Source organism: Alligator mississippiensis, chromosome 4, assembly GCF_030867095.1.
Source record: "Alligator mississippiensis isolate rAllMis1 chromosome 4, rAllMis1, whole genome shotgun sequence".
In the NCBI taxonomy this organism is placed as follows: domain Eukaryota; kingdom Metazoa; phylum Chordata; order Crocodylia; family Alligatoridae; genus Alligator; species Alligator mississippiensis.
In genome coordinates, this window is record NC_081827.1 from 92272341 (window position 1) to 92297450 (window position 25110).

Here is a 25110-nt window from a genome sequence, read left to right on the forward strand (position 1 = left end):
TATGTATGGGTTTATTGCAACAACTTTCAGTATAGACACATTTCCTCCCTTGCTAGATGCAACCCTTAAACTCAAAAGCTTCCACCTGGTACTCAAATTTCAATATGATTTGTCAAGTTTGGTGTATTAAATTAGATAACTGATCCCAAAGACAAAACCCTTCAATTTCTCTTTTAAAGTAAAGTAATGTGTTATATTCAGGTAACCACTCGTAGAGAATTAAAAACAAAAACAAAAAAGTCAACATATCACCAACATTTATGAATAGTTCATAGAGAAAGCTTAGAAGAGTTTGCCGTTAATCTGCAAAGAAGATATAACAAATCTAACATAGAATACTTGGAAGTCCATCATCTTAAGCAGGTCTTTTATTGTAAACAGGGAGTTTCAGTGCATGAGACAAGTCAGATTAATCACTGACAAGAAAGACCAAACGCAACGAAGTTAGAGTTCCTCCACTAACACAGCAATGACTTAAGCCCCATGCATTTATAAACCTAGTTAGTGACAGACTCATTCAAAACACTTCTTAAGATAAACAAGCTTTTAGGACTTGCTTTCTCAGTTAATCAAGGCTGGTTTGTTTAACATCACAAAATATTGGCCTGTTGTTCATTTAGACAATATCCACTTCTGGCAGACTAAAACCATTTCTGTACAGTAGATATGCATAATTTAAATATAGCCATAAATAAAGGAGACTGTAACAAGGCACTGACATTAAGAGATCTACAAGGCTGCCATTGCAAGTTAGAACACATTATCAGATCATGTCCATTGCTTTGCTCCAGTTCCAAGAATAAATAATTTATACTACATAGTGTCAGGGGATGCAACTCAGAAGGTAAAGACACATGTAATTTTTTTAAGCAAAGTAGTAAAAATTATACACTTTCCCAGTTTGCTAGTCACACAATGGTATGTAGATTTTAAAAAATTGAGAGGATTCTTCTTAATGCTTGTGTTTCTGTTTTTTATACTCATCCTGACTTCAGGCTGAGCAATCAGGATGAATACTTTTTAATACTTAAAGTGACTTTCACTCCTGTGCAGAAGGTTAGCACAAAGCAATGGCACTTGATAAATCCTACTTAAGCCCTCCTGGAGAGCTTAAAATGAGCTATAAGTGGAGCATAATTCTTGTGGGGCCTCTTGCACAAGAGTGAACACAGTTCTGAGATAACACTTGGGGAAACAGTTCTGTAACTCCTAAGGAAAATGGCTATTTTAGACCCACTACAGAAGAATTAAAAAGCATGAAAAGAGTCTAGGAAGAAAAATATCTTTAAAAATTAAGAACTGGAAAAAAAAACAAACCCCAACAGGAGCATCCTCTAACAATTTCTTTCAATGATTCTATGATTTTTCAAGAAGTGTGACACGGAACCAACTTATCTTTCCATAATTTTTAAAAAGGAAAGCAATGTCTTCAGAATCTCTGCCGGTCTGTACTCTTAAGGCATTTTTGCTAAAAATAAAACTATTTAACACTCCCCCACAAACCCCAAATAGTTATAAATATCATTTTAGCAGCTAAGAGAAGAGGGATTTCTGTACTTTGAAAAAATTGTTACATGCTACAAGGAAAAATGCTCTCAAAGACTCAAGTGTCCTTCTTTCAATTACAAACGGGTCTCCAAGGATGTTTTAAGCTCACATGTCCACATACAGTGGCTTTTTTCTCTTAGCAATTACTCTTATTTTACCAAACCAAATAATTCATCCATATACTAGATCAGAAGGCAGGCAAGGATGGTCTAAGCATATCATATATTTTGAAGTCCCTAAATGGATGGGAAGCCTAGGCTAATGACTTCCAAAGCAACTCGTGCTCAACTTGACATGTTATAAGGTGCTCCAGTTTTCAGAAGCTGGGTGTCCACCACTTGCTGAAATAACAGACCATTTTAAAGCATCTCACATTGAACACCTTCCCCCGCAAAATATCACTAGGCAAGTTAAAAAAAATTGGCCTAAATCATGAAGCACTTTTATACAAGTGAATTTCCTATCCAACACTGAAATATTAGTTTGACTGTAAGCACATGGGAAGTATTTATCATCTTATTTATATTTGCACATAAATTTTGCTTTAGCATGCCAACGCTAGATAGTAATACTATCAACAGCAGGGCACTTTTCATACCAGAGCATTCCAAATGCACTTAGATTGCACTTTGGAGAAATTTATCGAATGAGCTTAAATCCACTTAAAGATAGCAACAGCAATACCCTCTCCTCCAAAGAGAGCAGACATACCAGCAAGTAAAATGACTTTCAGTGTTATAAAAGTAGAAAGAGCTTTAACTATAAAAATATAGACAGCAATAGCAAAAACATTACCCCTACTATTTCACACATGTGTGAGAAGTAAGCATGGTTAATGTAGTGTACTTAATATCCATGTTGTTTTTTTTAAATGAAACAGCTGTAAGAGGCTATTCTGAAAAAAAGATAAAGTCTGCAAAATATTCTGGTTGGAGGGGATGACAACATATTTCTGTTTACTTTCTGGGTTTCTTACTGCCTGTCATAACAAAATAGTGATCATCACATTTAGTCTTCAATGCAGGATCTTTAAGTACATCAGGCGCCCCCTTGCTACATGCATTTGTAGTTTTTCCTTTAGAGAGGGGCTTCTTGACTGTGCCAGCCAAGGTTTTTTCACTTTGGGGGGAATTTTTAATTGAAGACTGACTTTTCGTGGAAGGCTCTGCCCTTTTTTTTGCAGTTTGTACTTTGGCTGATGTCTGAGGAAGCCTCACAACTGATAATGGAGTGCGTTCAGGATGTTTTGATAAACTGGGGCCTGTCTGAGGGTTTCTGCTGACATTTTGGGCCTGTAAATGCTCTCCTGCCAGCCATCTGTTAGCAGCTGAAGACACACTCTTACTTGTAGGCCCCAGTGCAGGTGATGCCTTTGAGGTTTTACTAACTGCAGATGCAGAATCTGGCTGTTTTAAGATTGGAGGGCTTCTGGTATTCCTCATTAGGCCAGTCCCAGGTGGTGGCACCCTTTTGGGAGCCTGGGATTGCAATCCTGTTTGAACTGGACTTTTGATAGTGGATTTTGCTGTTTTTTCAGATGACTGATAAGAATGTGTAAGCTTAGATGCAGCATGCAGATTTGCATTAGGCAGTTTGGCAGGATTTGGTGAGGATTTTGAAGCAACCAGATTAGATTTAGTTGTGGTCGATATACCTTTGCATTTAGAGGGAGCACATTTTTGTTCTGAAGGCATTGGTTCAGTTGTCCCAGAGAATTCAGACATCTCATTTGGAGAGCAAGAGGCAGCTGAAAGTAGCACTGGTGCTGGAGAATTCAGGGATGGTAAGAGTTTGACCTTAGGAGTATCTCGGGACCAAATACGGTTACTCGGAGTCTTTGAATTGCCAGGAGCTGTTCTTAATACTGCAGGGGAACAGCTTTTGCTTCCAGATTGCACTTGCTTTGAAAAAGTGGTTGGAAAGTTACACACAGGAGACTCCAGTTTCTTTGAAGTGCTTGTTAAAGATTTAAAAGGTAATTGGGCAACTGATGCTGAGGAACCTTGTACCTTGGAGCATACTGACACCGGCTTGGTGGTAGAGGGTGTGTTCATTGCTCTTCTGGGGGATGCCAGGGCAGGTGTCCGTGGTCGTTTAGATAACACTTGCTTACTGCGGACTGCAAGAGCACCTTTTGTTGCTGAACCAGGAGCTGGGGATTTTGAATTTTGTTTCTGAAACATATTAACAGCTGATATGGGATTCATTACAGGAGGCTGCAGAGGTTTAGTTGATGGATCAGAGGTGCTTTCATTAGTTCCACCTTTCTGAAAGGCCAGAATTTTTTGCTCCAGAGTTGCAAATTGCAACACACGACAAGGATCATATTTGAGTAGAAAACCTTGAAGAGTATCCCAACCTCCACCAACACGTACCATCACATGTTTGCCATGCAGCATCTAAGAAAAGTTGGGAGGGAGGATGGAAAAAGTTAATGAAACTGTGAAAACAACTACTTTAGTATAAACTATATTGCCAAAATGTATATGAAGCATCGCTTCCTATGCTACAACTTGAATTCGTTGGGATTAATCAAACAAAACAACAACCCCACACTATAACTTTGATAAAGTGCCATTTATATAGTGTCCTATAGTGTCCTATTCTGCTCCCCATCTCTTTTTTTAAAGAGATCTAAAACAAACATTTGTTTTTGGTCCTTCTTGACATTACTGGTGATGTTTTAGTGACAGAGATAAATATATTAGCCAATTACTTGCCTGTCATTGAAGTGGCAGGGCATTAGCAGCACTCTTGTCTCCTCTTTTTTTTAAAACTTATGGCAACTTCTGAAGTGGCCAGGAGCCACACCCTAGGCAGGCTGCATGCTACAGGGGCCACAATAGTACAAGCCATGGGTGTAATTTCCCCAACCTAGTTGCCACTTCACAATTCTCCCACACACATGCAAACAGCCTGCTTTCCTGCTTTAATGCATTTCTGTCTCTGGCCCTGCCTCCACCACTCCACTATGCATGTGGCTGGACCACAGGCTTCTTACTGCAGGCTCCCCAGCACTGCAGGTTTGACTATACCACACTGCCCCCAGAGGCAGGTACAGGAATGGCAACTGAGGGGCAGCCTAGAGACCCTCACTGTTGCTGCAGCAGAAGCAACAAGTGACAGCAGACTTATGAAATCTTGCAGGGTCCTCTCTAGTTTTGAGCCTTGTGGGAGAGCTTATGACGTGGCAATTTTGGGATCACTTGGGTTAACCATTGCCTGTGAATGCAGGAGACTGAACTCAATAGCCCCTTCCAGTCTTTAGACTATGTAAACAAAACAGTGTAAGCGATGTGTCTAGAATACAAAGCAAACTGAAAATGCCAAGGCAAATATTGTTCCTGTGTTACTAGACACTGTACATTACAGCAATATTTTCAGACAAGTTAGTTTCAAGTGGACGATGCCCCAGTTTCTCAGAAATTGTCTAGTCAATATTAAAATCAACATTTATATTCTGTTGAGCTAGCTTCCTTTGCAGTTTGATTTATGACTTCAAATAGTAACGTAAAGCACTAAACTTTAAATTTAAGCAGTTCAGTTTAGTTGTAACTATTTATACAGCAGCAGTTTGACACAATAGAAGGCGCAGACAGAAGTGCAGCTCCCAGGTCTAACTCATGGTGCTTCACCTCCCACCCCAGCTCCCATGCTGACTCAGGATAGGAGGGAGAAAGCAGGGAAGGGAGGTGCATTCTGGGGTTTTCCCAGCCACGCTGGGGTGAGGGTGGACTGGAACCCCCACTTTGGGGGGGAGGGAGGGGAGGGAGGGAAGACTCCAGTCCACCCACCCATCCTCCAGCACTGACTGGACAACCCTCAAAATAAGCTCCCCTTCACTCCCTTCCCCCCTCCCATTTTGAAAACAATACCAGGAGCAATACTGGGCTTTGTCAGCCAAATCCTGCTCCCAGCAAACACAGATGGAAGTTATGGAGGGCACTGGACTTTGGAGCACGTTCATCTGAACCATCAGGTAATGAGAGTTCAGATTTTTGTGGTATCAGGCCCTTTTAAAACATTTTTCAGCCATGCGCTTGTGTTTGGTCACAGCTGTAGAGCACTTTCAGAGGCCAGATAGGGCAAACATTGTCACTTCTGTCTGCGCCTACTATTTACACTATAAACCACAATACCCCCCTCTCCTAGAAAGATTCTTCTTGAAGCACACACACACACAAGACTTTATATGACTGGGATTTCATTTTCTCAATCTTTTTGGTTAATATTATGTTTTTATATTAGTATGTATGAATCAGAGTGCCCATAGCCAGGCATTAGGATACTAAATGGCAAACTAGTGTAAACTACACTATTAACCGCAAGAGACAGAAGGTGTCTCTTTCTCATACGTTATATCCCCTTCTTTCTCTCTCTCTCCCCTCTGTTTTATCCCTCCAGACTCTCCCCAGTGAGCTAGCAGCAAATACATGAAGTGTCCTGAGAAAGATAGTCTTATGTTCTTCCATCCTCAACTTCTGGGGAACTGGAGGACATTAGGACTTCAACTAGAACATTGGTTCTGAACTGTGCTACAAAGATGGAGCCCCCCAGCTGATCATATTTCAGGCCCTAATCTCCCTCCAGCAAAAAAGGAGCTTTTTGCCTCTTTTTCCCAATCCAAAGTCTCCTGGTTGCTACCACCTCCCTTTTAAGGGTTACCCTAAAAAATCTCTGGGATAAAACTGCTGCGCCTACAGACAGATGCATGGACACTCTGATAGGACATTACAACAGTCCACTATCCTTGACCCCCTCTGCTGTGGTAACTAAATATTAGTTCTTCCCTTCCTGTTATGCTTCCAAGTCACCAATGACATGTGACAGATCATAAGACTGGAGTGGCCATTGCTAGGTGTCCAGATATTAAACCAGTCATCCAAAAGTTATGCAAATTGTGCATTCCTGTTCGGCTGTTTAGACATATGGGACCAAATTAAATCCAGTTGTCTTAGAACTCAGCCTAGACAAGACAGAGGCAAACGCTGCTCAGGGGATGAGGAACCAGTCAAGAACTGCACCACTTACTCGTATGAAGAGGATTTTATCTCCCAGTCTATACCGCCCTTCAGATAAATACTCAATTGAAAACCTATGGGAACAGCTGCAGGGAGGATCTTCTGCTATGTGCTTAACCTAGGTTTAAAATAAATGAGAGAAAATGACAGTGTTTTATTGCTATTAATATTTTAAAGAAATTAAGTTATGGTAATTTTTGGTAGATTAAACTAGTAAGCAGTTGTAAAAGAAAGTTAATAAATACATCCCTGTCAAGATACTTTTCCTCCCTAGAAGATCCCAACAGATAGAACTCTTACATATAATTTAAAGTAAAAAATGCACACAGACATGCAAAACATTATCTTTCAAGGAAGACAGGACATGGTTCTTATTTAGCAGTTTTTAGAGTTCCTTCTCCCACATATATTTCCCTTCCTTTGCTTAACCCACTGAATGATTTGTTTCCTTCAGTTTGGGTAGCACTGCCAAAATACACATGTAGCTCCATGAAGACAGCTTTCTTTTTGGTCTCAAATACAGATCCACCAGATGGCTGGGACTACATGCTCAAACAGTATTTAGCAGAACTAGGTCTCATCCCGGTCTCATCTGAAGAGGTTTTTAAACAGTAAATTTTAGAAGGAGAAAAAGCCATCTATGGAGGGGGCAAGAGAGAGACAAAATGAAAGAAGCTACATGTGAATTAGCCCCATAGTTGAACAAGAGAATTGTTTGTTTTAAGGGGAGAGGGTCAAAAGACAAAGATATGGAAGAACAACAAATCACCACAGCGTAATGGAAGTTCAAGACCATTGCTAAGCTACAGTATTACTTAGCCTTTAACAAGAAACAACCTTCACATGTCATAGTGGAGTTGATCAGAAGACACTGTGGTGGGAAAGACCCCCCAAAAGCCAAACCTATTTTAAACATTTAAAGACTTAAATATTCAAGTTTAGACAAAATAGAGAAGCTGCAAACAGACCTTAAGAGATTTATTCTTAAGCAATGCGAGTCATTTCCTTTCCTGCATGAAAGTTCATTTCCTCCTAGTTCTAATTAAAGAAACTGACTCAAACAATTTTAAGATATTTTAATAGTGTTGAAATAATATAACTATGATGGTTCAGGAAAAATGTGAGGCAAGGATTTCTGTGGGTAATATATTTTATTGGACCCATTTAGCTTGTCTAAGTCTACTCCAACAATGCAGTTGGTTCAATAGAAGATACCTTGGAGACGCAAGGATTTTTGTGGGTGATATTTTAAACAAGTTTGATTCCTCAACAGGTTTTGCCATGACAAAACAATCCCAAACTTCAATTTGCTATTGTGACAAGGGGCCCACTCAAGGTCGAGTCTGTGTTGGCCCACCCACCTGCCTACAGCAGTCTGCCTTGTCTCGTCTGCCATGACTTTGTGTAATAAACTGAATGTTGAATGTGGGAGGCTGCCCATTAAATGCCCTGATGCCTAAGGCATTGTACATAGCTCCAACTTTCCCTATACCTTGCCCCATGCCTCACAGATGGCATCGCAAATTGGTAACAGCTGTGGCCCAAGGCTAGGCTAAACTCTGCTCCTTGCTGGGCCATTAGCATTGTACTCTTGCACTCCGCCCCCTCTCACAGGGCCTCATACTGCCCCTCAGTGGACCACTCCCAACCCACCATGGATTTGTGCAGACCTTTGGCCCTATTCTGCATGGCCCTTCCGGCTTTCCTACTCACACTCTAGCTGGCCCACACACAGCCCTTCAGGCCCTGTGGCCACTGGCCTTATGCCTCAGACTGGGCTGAACTCAGCCACTAGGCCCTCTCCAAGCAACTTAATCCTGTTGTAACCCACGTGCAGGTTGGCCCATGTGCAGCCCTTCAGGACCTCCCTGCAACCCTACTCTATGCCCACCACACATACCCCTTCAAGCACTACCATGCACCCTACTCTGTGCAGACCTCCATACAAATACTTGTGCCCCATCGCTGGGGTCTCCAGGGTCTTATACCCCCTGGGCTCAGGTGTCCACAAATGTGCCTGGCCCCCTGTGCCTGTTCCTGCACTAAAGTTGCCCACTGGGTAGTGGTAGCTGGGGTTATAAGGTGCCCCTACCCACCTTTCACTAGGGGCACAACTGGCCTGGCATTTCTGGGGAACTACCCCCCCCCCCACTATGGGAAGTCCCACCAAGCCATCCTTCCTCAGCAGGGTATAGTTTTCGGTCATGCCCCAGGACCAGGAGCCTCCTACCATCCCCACAGCTCCTGCTAAGATGTTCTGAGCAGCTCCAGTTGGGAGGTGTTTTTTCCCCGGCTGTTTGCAGCAACTGCTAGCTCAGCCCTGAGGATCTAAGCTAAAATGGAGGCTGCTCAGCCCTTTCCTCCAGTCCTTGGGTCCTCCTGTGGTCATGTGACTGCCTCATCAGGGCTGCCCTGCACCTGCCGGCTGCCTGCTCTCAGTCCTTAAAGTGGCAGGCACCAAAGGTGCTCTGCCACAGCCATGTATATTAAAAAGCCACAACACTACCCTGTTTAATATTAAATACACTGAATGTCATTTAAGAACAACACATAATAAAGCTTACCCATGTAGAATGCCACATTGCTCTCAATGTGTGGGCTGTGTGCTCAAGATCACACAAAGACCTTGGTTCCACAAGTTTGGGTATGTAAAGAGAGGCACAGCACACTCCAAAATCAGGCACATGAGTCATTTGAAGCCCTTATCATAAACAAACAGAGATATGCCCAGTACTTACTGCTTCATGTAGCTCCCCGTGGTGACAACAGGGCTTTGGGGTGCTAACAGGTGTTACAGGTCCAGAGGTCATTAGCAATGTTTCTTCTAATTCGATTTCCTTCTCCAATTTTACTAACACAGGAGGTTCAACTCCATATCTGAACACAAATACAGATAAGATGGTGGGAAAAACAGTTTCATAATGAAACTAAACAATTGGATAAAAATATATTGTAAAGAAAAGAAAAGATGTGAAGAAGATACATGCAAGGTGCTAAATAATTGGAGAGAGAAAAGAAAACTATTCCCAGAAAAGTCCGATCTATAATGATCTAGGTGTTCCAAAAATAGAATTCAGGTTAGGGAGATTTTTACTCAGACATTTTCTGAGTTGGTTAGCAATATCCTGCTTTTGGCTGAGTTATGTTCAACAGCTAGCACACATCTATTCCCAGTCACTGGGCCACTGGGGAGAAGGGAAGAGGACTTTGGAAACAGCAAAAGTTGGTAAACATTAGAAAATCCAAATTACAGGAAAATGTTAAGAAAATGTTCATTGTGTTCCCAATGGAAGACAAGAGACTGTGAGCATGTTTAGAAGTTTTTAAAAATTAAAGAATTGGAAAGTTTGGGGTATTTAAAACTCTTAAAAAGCCTAAAAAAATCCCTGGGGTCAAAGTTCCAGTTATGACCTCCTCTCTTTACACATGGGGGTATCCTCTTGATATTGATGGGGCTGACTAACATTTAGCCATATTGGTACAATCTATATTAAGAAGCAGTATAGATCTGCACCTTCCCAAGAGGAACATCTGGAAACTTAAGGAAGCTATTCACAATGGTGGGGATTTTTCTTTTAAAAGGTGTAGGCAGGGTCTGACAACAGAGCTGCTAATTAGTTTCTATTTGGGGGCAGAGAGTATTTTGGCTGTGCTTAAAGACACAGTGTTATAATATGGTATACAAACCAACAGGATATATACTTACCAGAACAAATTTTTTGGTTTTTATTTAGAAAACATGTTTAACTGCATACCTTGATACTATGCGACCAATTTCCAGTAGACAGAGATACACCTGTCTTGGATCCTTATGCAAAACTAGAAAGGAAAAATAAGTCACACTTCTTCCTGAGAAAGCTCTACCAGGTAAGACCTATAGGCTAAGTACAGAGAATGGCAGACTGTTGGGATCACCACCCATTCCCTGAACCACCCCTGCATCCTGCAAACAGGCTACAGTTTTCAGGTGTGCGATACCATGAATAGGGGTCGTTTATTATGCACTCGCTCTCCCAACCCTTTATTGCCCCCTTCGTCAACCACCACTGCATCTTCTATTCTCAAAACCTGCATCTCACCCAGGCTTCCTTTACAGGTCCTCAAATGGATCTGTTTTGGGTCTTTCACATTTGAATTTTAAATTTCTTTAAAACTAAGGATTTTTAAAATACTGAATCTTATTCTCCTTCCTTTTTCCATTTTGCTACTGAAAGCAGGAAACAGAGAAAAGCAGGGGAAAGGATAAGACAAGGGAAACTAGATTTGTTGTTAAAAAAAATAATTCTTGAGGTTTTTGTGGGGGGGTTTAAACTCACTGTTTTTTATGAAACAGTTAGGATAAAATTCCAGAAACACTGTCATTGTTTATACAACTATTTATCTCTATGGCAGGTGAAAATACTATGGAAATATAGGAAATATACCAGGAAATCCTGGCCACTGATCCTAAGGAAATTAACTTTGTTTTAAATAATCCATTTCAGAGGGCAGTTAACATTTTCAGGCAATACAATTTATACAGAGACTGAACTGAAGAAATTAAGGGAACCCAGTTCTGTTATGGTGACATCCCATTGTTTTCACAACTTAATACTGAAATACGGGAGGAGGTTTGCAGATCTAACAGGAAAAAATCAATTTCCTAATTAAACCTGAAAACCAAGCTATGAATATATTGTATGCATGTGTTCTAATTTCATAGGAAAAATTGTCTCAAATAGGAAAAGTCACCTTCCCTGCTAGCAATGAGGATTTAAAAAGAATAGTTGACCAATAAAATGAGTTGGCAGTGACTGGTGCCATTTTAGTGTCATAAGCATTATCAATGTATATGCAGGGTTTTACAAATCAGTAAGTGAATCATCCCTACATGCTTCATTTTTGCTTACTACTGCATATTTTGTGTTCTGTTCAACATTCATTTTGTAATATTACAGGAGTATCCTCTAGGTGCCTTTGCCCACAAGGGTTGGACTACTCTGTTTCTATTCAACTAATAGGCAATACAAAAAGAAAGAAAGAAAGAAAGAAAGAAAGAAAGAAAGAAAGAAAGAAAGAAAGAAAGAAAGAAAGAAAGAAAGAAAGAAAGAAAGAAAGAAAGAAAGAAAGAAAGACTTTTGACTTTTAAGAGACCTTTATTCCCCGGAGGGTGATGACTCGGAGCCAGTCAAAAGCATGTACAACGACGCCCAAAGCTCTGGGCCTCATGGACAAGGCCTGGGCTCGTGGCCTGCAAGGCCTGCCCGTACACTCTAGACAAAAAAAAAAAAACAACCAACACAACGAAACTTAAGGACTATTTACAGTATTTACAGTTGTGCCAGCAGGGACACCCATGGAGGCCTCCGGGGTTGACCCGCACGAGCAAAAGTCCAGGGCCTCGGCCCGCTTGACGCGTCTCTGCAGCTTGAGCAGCCGGTGGCATCACAGAGCGAGGATCAGGCGTCCCGCCTCGACCCGGCACAGCACCCCCTCGAGGGCCCAGCGCTCCTCAAAGGCGGGCACCGTCCGCCGGAGGACAGCGTGCTCAAACTCGAGCGAGAGGCGGGCCCGCACCAGCAGGCGGAAGAGCTGCAGGGCGTCGACCATCCCGGTGCCGCTGAGCTGGTTTCGCCGGCTCTTCAGGGTGGCCATCTTGGCCTGGCCCAGCAGGAAGTTGGCCAGGCTGACCGTGGCCCGCTCGGCCGCCCGGTATGGAAAGGAGTGGACGTAGGCGTCTTCGGAGAGGTCACGGCCCAGTACCCGAAGCAGTGCGCCCAGGGCGGCAAAGAGAGGCTGCAGCCGGGGGCAGTCGAGGAAGGCGTGGAAAATGTCCTCGTCCAGCACCCCCGGGCAGAAGGGGCAGGCCGCCGAGGCCGCTGGCTCCAAGTGACGCACAAAGGTGCCGGTGGCCAGGATGCCGTGCACGAGCCGCCACTGCAGGTCGCCGGTCTTCTTGGCGATGGGCGCCTTATACAGCGTGCGCCACGCCGGGGTCCCGGGCCGCGCCAGGCGCCGCCGCCACGCGGTGTCCGGGCGGCCGGCCAGCACCTGGGCGTGCCGGGTGCGCACCACCCACATGTAGAGGCCCTTGCGGGGCAGGGTGCCAAAAGGGCAGCCCGTATTGCTGCTGGGGGGCACCGGGAGCCTGAGCAGCGTGTTGGGCCGCTCGGCCAGCTCGCCGGGTACCGCTGGGATGACGGGTAGCGGTGGGAAGGCGTCTTCTGTCGCGTCTGCGGCGGGGAGGGGCCGGCGAGTCTGGAGATGGGCTTCCAGGGCGGTCGCTGCCTCCGTCGGGAGGGCGGCCCTAACGGCCCGCAGAAGCCGCCCCGCGGTGCGGACGGAGCGCATGGCCAGCCGGGCAGCCAGGGCCTCGGGTGACAGCCAGTCCGACCGAGCGGGGTCCAGGAGGTGCTCCAGGCGGGTGGAGCGCGCCTCGACGAGAGCTGCCGTGAGGCTGGCGGAGGCCAGGCTCGGCACGACACGGTGCAGGGCCGGGTTGTGGACCAAGGGCTCTCGAAGGAGCTGCGGGAACCGCAGGTGCCTGGCCTGGGGACAGAGATGGAAGGCCGCCCGCCAGGCCCGCACCACGCTGCGGTAGAACGGGGGAAGGACCGCCCCGTTCAGGAAGGTGAGGTCCAGTTGGAACAGCTCCCGGTCAAAGCCGAGGCCCCCCACTCGCCGCAGGAATCGGCACGCCAGCTGTCGCCACGGGAGGTGGCCTTCGGTGTACAGGAGCCGCTGGAGGGCCTGCAGCCGATAGGCGGCCACCCTGCTGGCCAGATCGATCAGGCCCTGGCCCCCCTCGCCGGTGGGCAGGTAGAGGGCAGCTCGTGGGAGCCAGTGGCGTCCGTCCCACAGGAAATCCACCAGGAGCCGCTGCAGTCTCTCCAGTAGCTCCGGCGGAGGGTCCAGCACCGCGCAGCGGTGCCACAGGGTGGCCGCCGCCAGGTTATTGATGACGAGGACGCGCCCCCGGTAGGAAAGGCTGGGCAGGCGCCAGCGCCACCGCTGCAGGCGGGCCTCCACTCCCTCCTCGAGGCCGTCCCAGTTGCGCGCCATGAAGGTCGTCGGCCCCAGGAACACGCCCAAGACCTTGAGGCCCTCGCGGCGCCAGGCGAGGCCCCCCGGCAAGTCCGGCGGAGGCCTGCCAGTCCATGCGCCAAGCAGCAGAGTGTCACTCTTGCCCCAGTTGATGCGGGCGGAGGAGGCGCGCTCGTAGGCCCGCTGGCAATCTGCCAGAGCCCGCACGTCTTCCCGGGTGGCGAGGAAGACGGTGACGTCGTCCGCATAGGCCGACAGCCGGAGACGAGGGCCAGCGGACGGGCCCGTGGCCGATGGCAGGGCCACCCCACTCAGGCGGCGGCGCAGCGCGTGTAACAGCGGCTCGATGGCCAGGGCGTAGAGCATGCCCGACAGCGGACAGCCCTGGCGAATGCCCCTGCGCGCGGGGAACGGAGCGCAAAGCACCCCGTTCACCTTGAGCAGGCTGGAAATGTCCCGGTACAAGACCCGGAGGGCCCCGGTGAAGAGGGGCCCAAAGCCAAAGGCCTCCAGCGTGCGGAAGAGGTAGGCGTGGCCCACGCGGTCAAAGGCCTTCTCCTGGTCGAGAGAGAGGAGGCCGACGTCGAGGCCAAAGAGCTCGCTGGCCGTGAGCAGGTCCCGCAGCAGGAACAGGTTGTCTTGTATGGTCCTGCCCGGCACGCAGTAGCTCTGCTCGGGCCCGGTGAGAGAGGCCATGACCGCGCGGAGGCGGGTGGCCAGCGCTTTGGCCAGAATCTTGTAGTCCGCGCACAGCAGGGAGACCGGCCGCCAGTTCTTCATGTAGCCCAGGTCTCCCTTCTTGGGCAGCAGGGTCAGCACCGCTCGGCGGCAGCTGATCGGCAAGACCTTGTCGGCGAGGCTCTCCTGGAAAACGCGCAGGAGGCTGGGGCCGAGGAGAGGCCAGAAGGTCTTGTAGAACTCGGCAGGCAGCCCGTCGAGGCCCGGGGCTTTGCCGGAGGCGAGGCCGGCCGTGGCGGCCGCCAGCTCTTCCAGGGACAAGTCCCGCTCCAGCTCGCCGGCCTCCAGGGCATCGAGACGCGGTAGGCCCTCGTGGAGTTCCCGCGTGGCCTCGGGGCACGACGGCTCGGCCGCGAACAGGTCGCGATAGAAGGCGACGGCACGTTCGCGGACTTCGCCCGGCTCTGTAATGACCCGGCCCTCAGGAGTCTTGAGATGGTCCAAGACTTTGCTCGCTGCCCGCCGCCGCTCCAGGTCGAAAAAGAAGCGGGTCGGGGCGTCGGTTTCCACCAGCTCCTGGCAGCGGGCGCGGATCCTCGCGCCGCGGGCCGCGCTCTCCGCCAAGTCGCGCAGGCATTTCCTGCGGAGCCGGAGGCTCTCGCTCAGTGCCGCGTCGCTGCCGGCGGCCAGCAGAGCAGCCTCGAGCTCCGCCACGTCCTCCTCCAACTCCCGGATACGGCGGCGCGTCTCGTTCGCGGCCAGCTGGGTGTACTGCTGGCAGAAGGCTCGGGTCTGGACCTTGCCCACGTCCCACCACAGCTTCCAGGAGGAGTGGCTCGGTCTCGCAGCCTCCCACCTCTGCCAAAAGTGGGCAAAGCAGTCCCGGAAATAAGAGTCCTGGAGCAGACTAACGTTCAAACACCAATACGGTGCCCGTGCACAGGCTCTCCCCGGCAGGCTCAGTTCACTGAAGGCCAGGCCATGATCTGATAGACCCGAGGGAGCGATGCGGCTGCTGCGCAGGAGTGGCAGGTGGTGCCTGGTGATATAAAGGCGGTCGAGGCGAGCCATGGTGAGACCGCCGGCACTCGTCTTGGCCCAGGTGTACTGGCGCGCATCGGGATGCAGGGCTCGCCAGACGTCCACGAGGTCTGCCCCCTCCAGGGCAGCTTGCAGCTTGCGAGCGGAGGGCAGGTGGGGCTCAGGCCCTGTGCGGTCGAGGCGCGGGGCAGTGGTGCAATTGAAATCGCCCCCGAGGAGGAGCAGGTCATCATCCTCGCTAGCGTCGCGCAGGAGGGCAGCCAAGCTCTCAAAGAAAGCGACCCTCTCCTGGCCGTCGGAGGGCGCGTAGATGTTGACGAGCAGCAGACGGTGTTGCGCGAGGGTGACGCGGACGGTCAGCAGGCGGCCGGGGACGACCTCCCGTGGCACCGCCGCGTCAAGCTGCAGCTGCGGCGATAAGAGTGTCGCGACCCCCGCGCGGAGGTTGGTGCCGTGGCTCAGGAACACCTGTCCTCGCCAGGCAGCCCGCCAGGCCGCCTGGTTGAACCTGTCAGAGTGGGTCTCTTGTAGGAAGGCGATGGCCAGCCTCTTCTGCCGCAGGAGCTCCAGGACGGCCTCGCGCTTCACCGCGTCTCGACAGCCGTTGACGTTGAAGGTGCCAATGGTTGTGGCTGCCATGGGGGTGGGTGTGGGAGAGGAGGAGCAAAGCAGAGTGCGGGTGGAAGAGCGAGCACCCAAGAGCAGAGCAAGGCAATACAGACAGGTCAGGGAAGGCCTACCGTGCCCTACTCTAGTCGAGGGACCCGCCCAGGCCCCACTCCACTCTCACCCTCTGGGCAAGCTTGTCCAGACGGTAGGCCATCTGACGTGTGCCCCGATCTTGCTTCATGAGCTTGACTGCCGCCCTGGCAGCCTTGACAAACACTTTGGGGTCCGCACACCACTGGGTGATGTGCCCCGCTACATTTTTCTGCCCCTTGGTTAGCTTCAGGAAGGACAGGAGTCCCCCATAGTCAGGAGAGACCCAGGGGGGCTCCGCCAGCTTGGGGTGGATGTTGCCCACGGAAGAGCGGCGAGGCCGCACCCCCGGCGGGAGCTCGCCCGCAACTGCAGCGTCGACCCCCTCGATGTCCAAGCACATCAGCCGCCTCTCGTCGTCCGAGTCGAGGACCGGCTCCGTGAGGACATTCCCTGTCTTCTTGGGGGGGGAGGGGCCATCCCGCTCACGACGTCTCTTGCGAGACTCCGAGAGCTGGATCTCCATCTCGCTAACGTCCCCATCTGCTCCGGTAGGCTGGGGCGTGACCAAAGGGGCAGCGGGCTCTCCCGCCACCCCCGGGGCCAGGCCACCGGAAGAGAGACATTCGCCACTATCCCTGCTGCCGCCTGACTCCGGAGGCTGGGGGACAGGCGAGGGGAGGGGGACCCCTGAAGGCCCCTCCCCCCCACCCGCTAAGTCTGCCTCGTCGGTGGCTACATCCGACGGGGCGGGTGGTGTGGCGGCCGGAACGGGGTCCGGCTCTGTAGTGGGGGGGTCCTCGGCACTGGCCGAGGAGGGGTCTGTCAGGGATGGGGTGTCCTGAGAGGCCCCCCTCATCTCCCTCTCTTTTTCGGGTGGTAGGGAGGATGCCCGAGCCCCATCATCCGATGAGGCTCCAGCACCGCAGTCCCCGGCCACCCCAGCCACTTCGGCCGGGGCAGGCAGGGGGCAAGGGGAGGCGTCCGCCTCTCCACCCGGTGGGGCTGCCGCACCGAGGGCAGGGGGCGCCACAGACGGGGGAGGGGGCGGCGGGGCCATGGTAGCAGCACCAGCCCCTCGGCTGGACGATGGCTTCCCGCTGGAGACCCCGGTCCCCTGAGATGGAACGGAGGGGGAAGGAGGTCGGGAGGAAGAGCTCCCAGCCTCCCTGGGCCTGCCGCATGCCCCAGAGGTCGACGCGCCGTCTTTCGGCGCTGCCGCAGGCGGCGATGGTCCGGCCGCCTTGCTCCGAGGGCACTGTGCGGCCAGGTGGGAGGAGCCCCCGCACTTGAAGCACGTGGTCTCTCCCACAGACAGATAGATAATAAACCGCCGCCCCTCGAGCGTGAGGCTCAGGGAGCGAGGCAGCGACTGGGGGCCCTCCTTGAGGAGCATGAAGACCTGCCTCCGAAAGGACAGGACGTGCTTGCCCTGAGGGTTCTTGTTTCCCATCGGCAGGCGGCGAAAAGGACTCGCAGGAACCCCATAGGCCTCGAGTCCCCTGGCCAGCTCCCGATTGGAAACGTGCGGTGGGACGTTGGAAATCACCACCCTCACTGCCTGAGTCTCTAGGGGCGTGACGGGGTAGTGGATGCCCGCAATGTCCAGGCCCTCCGCACACACCCTGTCAACCAAGGCGGGCTTGCTCAAATAGATCATCGGGACCGTGTTCACGCGCCCCGCGTAGCGGATGGTACGCCGTCCCAGGAGGGCGGCCAGAGCCTCCACGCAAGCCTCGAGCCCCACATGGAGAGGGGCATGAACCCTCAGGCCATGAGACAGTGGGAGGTCCTGAGAGACATCCTCATGCCAGCTGCCAGGCGTAGGAGCCGCCATTCCTCGCCAGGACAGGGTTAAACTGCGAAGCGCAGCAAAAAAAAAAAAAAAAAAAAAGCCTCAGGCTGGCCCGGGGACTGGGACTGGGAGGGGGCTGAAAACGCCCCAAAATCGGCCTGAGGGGGAGCAGAGCAACCCCGCAGGGGCTCAGGGCAAGCCCCAAGGCAGGGGCAGATGGCAGGGACCAAGGGAAGGGGCCCTGGGGGAAGGAGGCAGCAGAATTCAAAGGAACAACTCAGGCGGGGGTGGGGGAGGGGCAGAGGCAAACGAGGCTGCCAGAGCCCAGGGGAAAAAGGCTCAGAAAGTGGGGGGAAGGGGCAGGGAGGGGGTCCCCAGGGACAGGGTGGGGAGAGGCAAGGGTTTTTTTGGGGGGGGGGACAGGAAAAGGGGGACAGGGAGTGCGAGGCAACGAGCTGAAAGCACCTGAGCTGGAGGAGCTTAGAAGGGCTTCAGCTGTCGGCGGCCATCTTGAAAGAAAGAAAGACTTTGACTTTTAAGAGACCTTTATTCCCCGGAGGGTGATGACTCGGAGCCAGTCAAAAGCATGTACAAAGACGCCCGAAGCTCTGGGCCTCATGTACAAGGCCTGGGCTCGTGGCCTGCAAGGCCTGCCCGTACACTCTAGACAAAAAAAACACCAACCAACACAACGAACATAAGGACTATTTACAGTATTTACAGTTCTGCCAGCAGGGACACCCATGGAGGCCTCCGGGGTCGACCCGCACGAGCAAAAGTCCAGGGCCTCGGCCCGCTTGACGCGTCTCTGCGGCTTGAGCAGCCGGTGGCATCACAGAGCGAGGATCAGGCGTCCCGCCTCGACCCGGCACAGCACCCCCTCGAGGGCCCAGCGCTCCTCAAAGGCGGGCACCGTCCGCCGGAGGACAGCGTGCTCAAACTCGAGCGAGAGGCGGGCCCGCACCAGCAGGCGGAAGAGCTGCAGGGCGTCGACCATCCCGGTGCCGCTGAGCTGGTTTCGCCGGCTCTTCAGGGTGGCCATCTTGGCCTGGCCCAGCAGGAAGTTGGCCAGGCTGACCGTGGCCCGCTCGGCCGCCCGGTACGGAAAGGAGTGGACGTAAGCGTCTTCGGAGAGGTCACGGCCCAGTACCCGAAGCAGTGCGCCCAGGGCGGCAAAGAGAGGCTGCAGCCGGGGGCAGTCGAGGAAGGCGTGGAAAATGTCCTCGTCCAGCACCCCCGGGCAGAAGGGGCAGGCCGCCGAGGCCGCTGGCTCCAAGTGACGCACAAAGGTGCCGGTGGCCAGGATGCCGTGCACGAGCCGCCACTGCAGGTCGCCGGTCTTCTTGGCGATGGGCGCCTTATACAGCGTGCGCCACGCCGGGGTCCCGGGCCGCGCCAGGCGCCGCCGCCACGCGGTGTCCGGGCGGCCGGCCAGCACCTGGGCGTGCCGGGTGCGCACCACCCACATGTAGAGGCCCTTGCGGGGCAGGGTGCCAAAAGGGCAGCCCGTATTGCTGCTGGGGGGCACCGGGAGCCTGAGCAGCGTGTTGGGCCGCTCGGCCAGCTCGCCGGGTACCGCTGGGATGACGGGTAGCGGTGGGAAGGCGTCTTCTGCGGCGTCTGCGGCGGGGAGGGGCCGGCGAGTCTGGAGATGGGCTTCCAGGGCGGTCGCTGCCTCCGTCGGGAGGGCGGCCCTAACGGCCCGCAGAAGCCGCCCCGCGGTGCGGACGGAGCGCATGGCCAGCCGGGCAGCCAGGGCCTCGGGTGACAGCCAGTCCGACCGAGCGGGGTCCAGGAGGTGCTCCAGGCGGGTGGAGCGCGCCTCGACGAGAGCTGCCGTGAGGCTGGCGGAGGCCAGGCTCGGCACGACACGGTGCAGGGCCGGGTTGTGGACCAAGGGCTCTCGAAGGAGCTGCGGGAACCGCAGGTGCCTGGCCTGGGGACAGAGATGGAAGGCCGCCCGCCAGGCCTGCACCACGCTGCGGTAGAACGGGGGAAGGACCGCCCCGTTCAGGAAGGTGAGGTCCAGTTGAAACAGCTCCCGGTCAAAGCCGAGGCCCCCCACTCGCCGCAGGAATCGGCACGCCAGCTGTCGCCACGGGAGGTGGCCCTCGGTGTACAGGAGCCGCTGGAGGGCCTGCAGCCGATAGGCGGCCACCCTGCTGGCCAGATCGATCAGGCCCTGGCCCCCCTCGCCGGTGGGCAGGTAGAGGGCAGCTCGTGGGAGCCAGTGGCGTCCGTCCCACAGGAAATCGACCAGGAGCCGCTGCAGTCGCTCCAGTAGCTCCGGCGGAGGGTCCAGCACCGCGCAGCGGTGCCACAGGGTGGCCGCCGCCAGGTTATTGATGACGAGGACGCGCCCCCGGTAGGAAAGGCTGGGCAGGCGCCAGCGCCACCGCTGCAGGCGGGCCTCCACTCCCTCCTCGAGGCCGTCCCAGTTGCGCGCCATGAAGGTCGTCGGCCCCAGGAACACGCCCAAGACCTTGAGGCCCTCGCGGCGCCAGGCGAGGCCCCCCGGCAAGTCCGGCGGAGGCCTGCCAGTCCATGCGCCAAGCAGCAGAGTGTCACTCTTGCCCCAGTTGATGCGGGCGGAGGAGGCGCGCTCGTAGGCCCGCTGGCAATCTGCCAGAGCCCGCACGTCTTCCCGGGTGGCGAGGAAGACGGTGACGTCGTCCGCGTAGGCCGACAGCCGGAGACGAGGGCCAGCGGACGGGCCCGTGGCCGATGGCAGGGCCACCCCACTCAGGCGGCGGCGCAGCGCGTGTAACAGCGGCTCGATGGCCAGGGCGTAGAGCATGCCCGACAGCGGACAGCCCTGGCGAATGCCCCTGCGCGCGGGGAACGGAGCGCAAAGCACCCCGTTCACCTTGAGCAGGCTGGAAATGTCCCGGTACAAGACCCGGAGGGCCCCGGTGAAGAGGGGCCCAAAGCCAAAGGCCTCCAGCGTGCGGAAGAGGTAGGCGTGGCCCACGCGGTCAAAGGCCTTCTCCTGGTCGAGAGAGAGGAGGCCGACGTCGAGGCCAAAGAGCTCGCTGGCCGTGAGCAGGTCCCGCAGCAGGAACAGGTTGTCTTGTATGGTCCTGCCCGGCACGCAGTAGCTCTGCTCGGGCCCGGTGAGAGAGGCCATGACCGCGCGGAGGCGGGTGGCCAGCGCTTTGGCCAGAATCTTGTAGTCCGCGCACAGCAGGGAGACCGGCCGCCAGTTCTTCATGTAGCCCAGGTCTCCCTTCTTGGGCAGCAGGGTCAGCACCGCTCGGCGGCAGCTGATCGGCAAGACCTTGTCGGCGAGGCTCTCCTGGAAAACGCGCAGGAGGCTGGGGCCGAGGAGAGGCCAGAAGGTCTTGTAGAACTCGGCAGGCAGCCCGTCGAGGCCCGGGGCTTTGCCGGAGGCGAGGCCGGCCGTGGCGGCCGCCAGCTCTTCCAGGGACAAGTCCCGCTCCAGCTCGCCGGCCTCCAGGGCATCGAGACGCGGTAGGCCCTCGTGGAGTTCCCGCGTGGCCTCGGGGCACGACGGCTCGGCCGCAAACAGGTCGCGATAGAAGGCGACGGCACGTTCGCGGACTTCGCCCGGCTCTGTAATGACCCGGCCCTCAGGAGTCTTGACATGGTCCAAGACTTTGCTCGCTGCCCGCCGCCGCTCCAGGTCGAAAAAGAAGCGGGTCGGGGCGTCGGTTTCCACCAGCTCCTGGCAGCGGGCGCGGATCCTCGCGCCGCGGGCCGCGCTCTCCGCCAAGTCGCGCAGGCATTTCCTGCGGAGCCGGAGGCTCTCGCTCAGTGCTGCGTCGCTGCCAGCGGCCAGCAGAGCAGCCTCGAGCTCCGCCACGTCCTCCTCCAACTCCCGGATACGGCGGCGCGTCTCGTTCGCGGCCAGCTGGGTGTACTGCTGGCAGAAGGCTCGGGTCTGGACCTTGCCCACGTCCCACCACAGCTTCCAGGAGGAGTGGCTCGGTCTCGCAGCCTCCCACCTCCGCCAAAAGTGGGCAAAGCAGTCCCGGAAATAAGAGTCCTGGAGCAGACTAATGTTCAAACACCAATACGGTGCCCGTGCACAGGCTCTCCCCGGCAGGCTCAGTTCGCTGAAGGCCAGGCCATGATCTGATAGACCCGAGGGAGCGATGCGGCTGCTGCGCAGGAGTGGCAGGTGGTGCCTGGTGATATAAAGGCGGTCGAGGCGAGCCATGGTGAGACCGCCGGCACTCGTCTTGGCCCAGGTGTACTGGCGCGCATCGGGATGCAGGGCTCGCCAGACGTCCACGAGGTCTGCCCCCTCCAGGGCAGCTTGCAGCTTGCGAGCGGAGGGCAGGTGGGGCTCAGGCCCTGTGCGGTCGAGGCGCGGGGCAGTGGTGCAATTGAAATCGCCCCCGAGGAGGAGCAGGTCATCATCCTCGCTAGCGTCGCGCAGGAGGGCAGCCAAGCTCTCAAAGAAAGCGACCCTCTCCTGGCCATCGGAGGGCGCGTAGATGTTGACGAGCAGCAGACGGTGTTGCGCGAGGGTGACGCGGACGGTCAGCAGGCGGCCGGGGACGACCTCCCGCGGCACCGCCGCGTCAAGCTGCAGCTGCGGCGATAAGAGTGTCGCGACCCCCACGCGGAGGCTGGTGCCGTGGCTCAGGAACACCTGTCCTCGCCAGGCAGCCCGCCAGGCCGCCTGGTTGAACCTGTCAGAGTGGGTCTCTTGTAGGAAGGCGATGGCCAGCCTCTTCTGCCGCAGGAGCTCCAGGACGGCCTCGCACTTCACCGCGTCTCGACAGCCGTTGACGTTGAAGGTGCCAATGGTTGTGGCTGCCATGGGGGTGGGTGTGGGAGAGGAGGAGCAAAGCAGAGTGCGGGTGGAAGAGCGAGCACCCAAGAGCAGAGCAAGGCAATACAGACAGGTCAGGGAAGGCCTACCGTGCCCTACTCTAGTCGAGGGACCCGCCCAGGCCCCACTCCACTCTCACCCTCTGGGCAAGCTTGTCCAGACGGTAGGCCATCTGACGTGTGCCCCGATCTTGCTTCATGAGCTTGACTGCCGCCCTGGCAGCCTTGACAAACACTTCGGGGTCCGCACACCACTGGGTGATGTGCCCCGCTACATTTTTCTGCCCCTTGGTTAGCTTCAGCAAGGACAGGAGTCCCCCATAGTCAGGAGAGACCCAGGGGGGCTCCGCCAGCTTGGGGTGGGTGTTGCCTACTGAAGAGCGGCGAGGCCACACCCCCGGCGGGAGCTCGCCCGCAACTGCAGCATCGACCCCCTCGATGTCCAGGCACATCAGCCGCCTCTCGTCGTCCGAGTCGAGGACCGGCTCCGCGAGGACATTCCCTATCTTCTTGGGGGGGGAGGGGCCATCCCGCTCACGACGTCTCTTGCGAGACTCCGAGAGCTGGATCTCCATCTCGCTAACGTCCCCATCTGCTCCGGTAGGCTGGGGCGTGACCAAAGGGGCAGCGGGCTCTCCCGCCACCCCCGGGGCCAGGCCACCGGAAGAGAGACATTCGCCACTATCCCTGCTGCCGCCTGACTCCGGAGGCCGGGGGACAGGCGAGGGGAGGAGGACCCCTGAAGGCCCCTCCCCCCCACCCGCTAAGTCTGAAAGAAAGAAAGAAAGAAAGAAAGAAAGAAAGACTTTTTGACTTTTAAGAGACCTTTATTCCCCGGAGGGTGATGACTCGGAGCCAGTCAAAAGCATGTACAAGGATGCCCCAAGCTCTGGGCCTCATGGACAAGGCCTGGGCTCGTGGCCTGCAAGGCCTGCCCGTACACTCTAGACAAAAAAAAACCAACCAACACAACGAAACTTAAGGACTATTTACAGTATTTACAGTTGTGCCAGCAGGGACACCCATGGAGGCCTCCGGGGTCGACCCGCACGAGCAAAAGTCCAGGGCCTCGGCCCGCTTGACGCGTCTCTGCGGCTTGAGCAGCCGGTGGCATCACAGAGCGAGGATCAGGCGTCCCGCCTCGACCCGGCACAGCACCCCCTCGAGGGCCCAGCGCTCCTCAAAGGCGGGCACCGTCCGCCGGAGGACAGCGTGCTCAAACTCGAGCGAGAGGCGGGCCCGCACCAGCAGGCGGAAGAGCTGCAGGGCGTCGACCATCCCGGTGCCGCTGAGCTGGTTTCGCCGGCTCTTCAGGGTGGCCATCTTGGCCTGGCCCAGCAGGAAGTTGGCCAGGCTGACCGTGGCCCGCTCGGCCGCCCGGTACGGAAAGGAGTGGACGTAGGCGTCTTCGGAGAGGTCTCGGCCCAGTACCCGAAGCAGTGCGCCCAGGGCGGCAAAGAGAGGCTGCAGCCGGGGGCAGTCGAGGAAGGCGTGGAAAATGTCCTCGTCCAGCACCCCCGGGCAGAAGGGGCAGGCCGCCGAGGCCGCTGGGTCCAAGTGACGCACAAAGGTGCCGGTGGCCAGGATGCCGTGCACGAGCCGCCACTGCAGGTCGCCGGTCTTCTTGGCGATGGGCGCCTTATACAGCGTGCGCCACGCCGGGGTCCCGGGCCGCGCCAGGCGCCGCCGCCACGCGGTGTCCGGGCGGCCGGCGAGCACCTGGGCGTGCCGGGTGCGCACCACCCACATGTAGAGGCCCTTGCGGGGCAGGGTGCCAAAAGGGCAGCCCGTATTGCTGCTGGGGGGCACCGGGAGCCTGAGCAGCGTGTTGGGCCGCTCGGCCAGCTCGCCGGGTACCGCTGGGATGACGGGTAGCGGTGGGAAGGCGTCTTCTGCGGCATCTGCGGCGGGGAGGGGCCGGCGAGTCTGGAGATGGGCTTCCAGGGCGGTCGCTGCCTCCGTCGGGAGGGCGGCCCTAACGGCCCGCAGAAGCCGCCCCGCGGTGCGGACGGAGCGCATCGCCAGCCGGGCAGCCAGGGCCTCGGGTGACAGCCAGTCCGACCGAGCGGGGTCCAGGAGGTGCTCCAGGCGGGTGGAGCGCGCCTCGACGAGAGCTGCCGTGAGGCTGGCGGAGGCCAGGCTCGGCACGACACGGTGCAGGGCCGGGTTGTGGACCAAGGGCTCTCGAAGGAGCTGCGGGAACCGCAGGTGCCTGGCCTGGGGACAGAGATGGAAGGCCGCCCGCCAGGCCCGCACCACGCTGCGGTAGAACGGGGGAAGGACCGCCCCGTTCAGGAAGGTGAGGTCCAGTTGAAACAGCTCCCGGTCAAAGCCGAGGCCCCCCACTCGCCGCAGGAATCGGCACGCCAGCTGTCGCCACGGGAGGTGGCCTTCGGTGTACAGGAGCCGCTGGAGGGCCTGCAGCCGATAGGCGGCCACCCTGCTGGCCAGATCGATCAGGCCCTGGCCCCCCTCGCCGGTGGGCAGGTAGAGGGCAGCTCGTGG

The 25110-nt window shown here is 55.2% G+C and overlaps 1 protein-coding gene across 1 annotated transcript in view; it reads right to left on the bottom strand.

Moving 5' to 3' along the window:
* Window positions 1-240: 240 nt before the first annotated feature.
* Window positions 241-25110, bottom strand: part of GAS2L3 (growth arrest specific 2 like 3) — a 44052-nt gene continuing 19182 nt past the window's right edge. Inside the window, exons 6-9 of the mRNA XM_006273956.4 lie at window positions 10325-10388; window positions 9308-9446; window positions 6580-6687; window positions 241-3947 (exon numbers count right to left, since the gene is read on the bottom strand). Of these exons, the coding sequence (XP_006274018.1) occupies window positions 2505-3947; window positions 6580-6687; window positions 9308-9446; window positions 10325-10388 (1754 nt within the window). The 3' untranslated portion in view covers window positions 241-2504. The remainder of the gene's footprint in view (window positions 3948-6579; window positions 6688-9307; window positions 9447-10324; window positions 10389-25110) is intronic.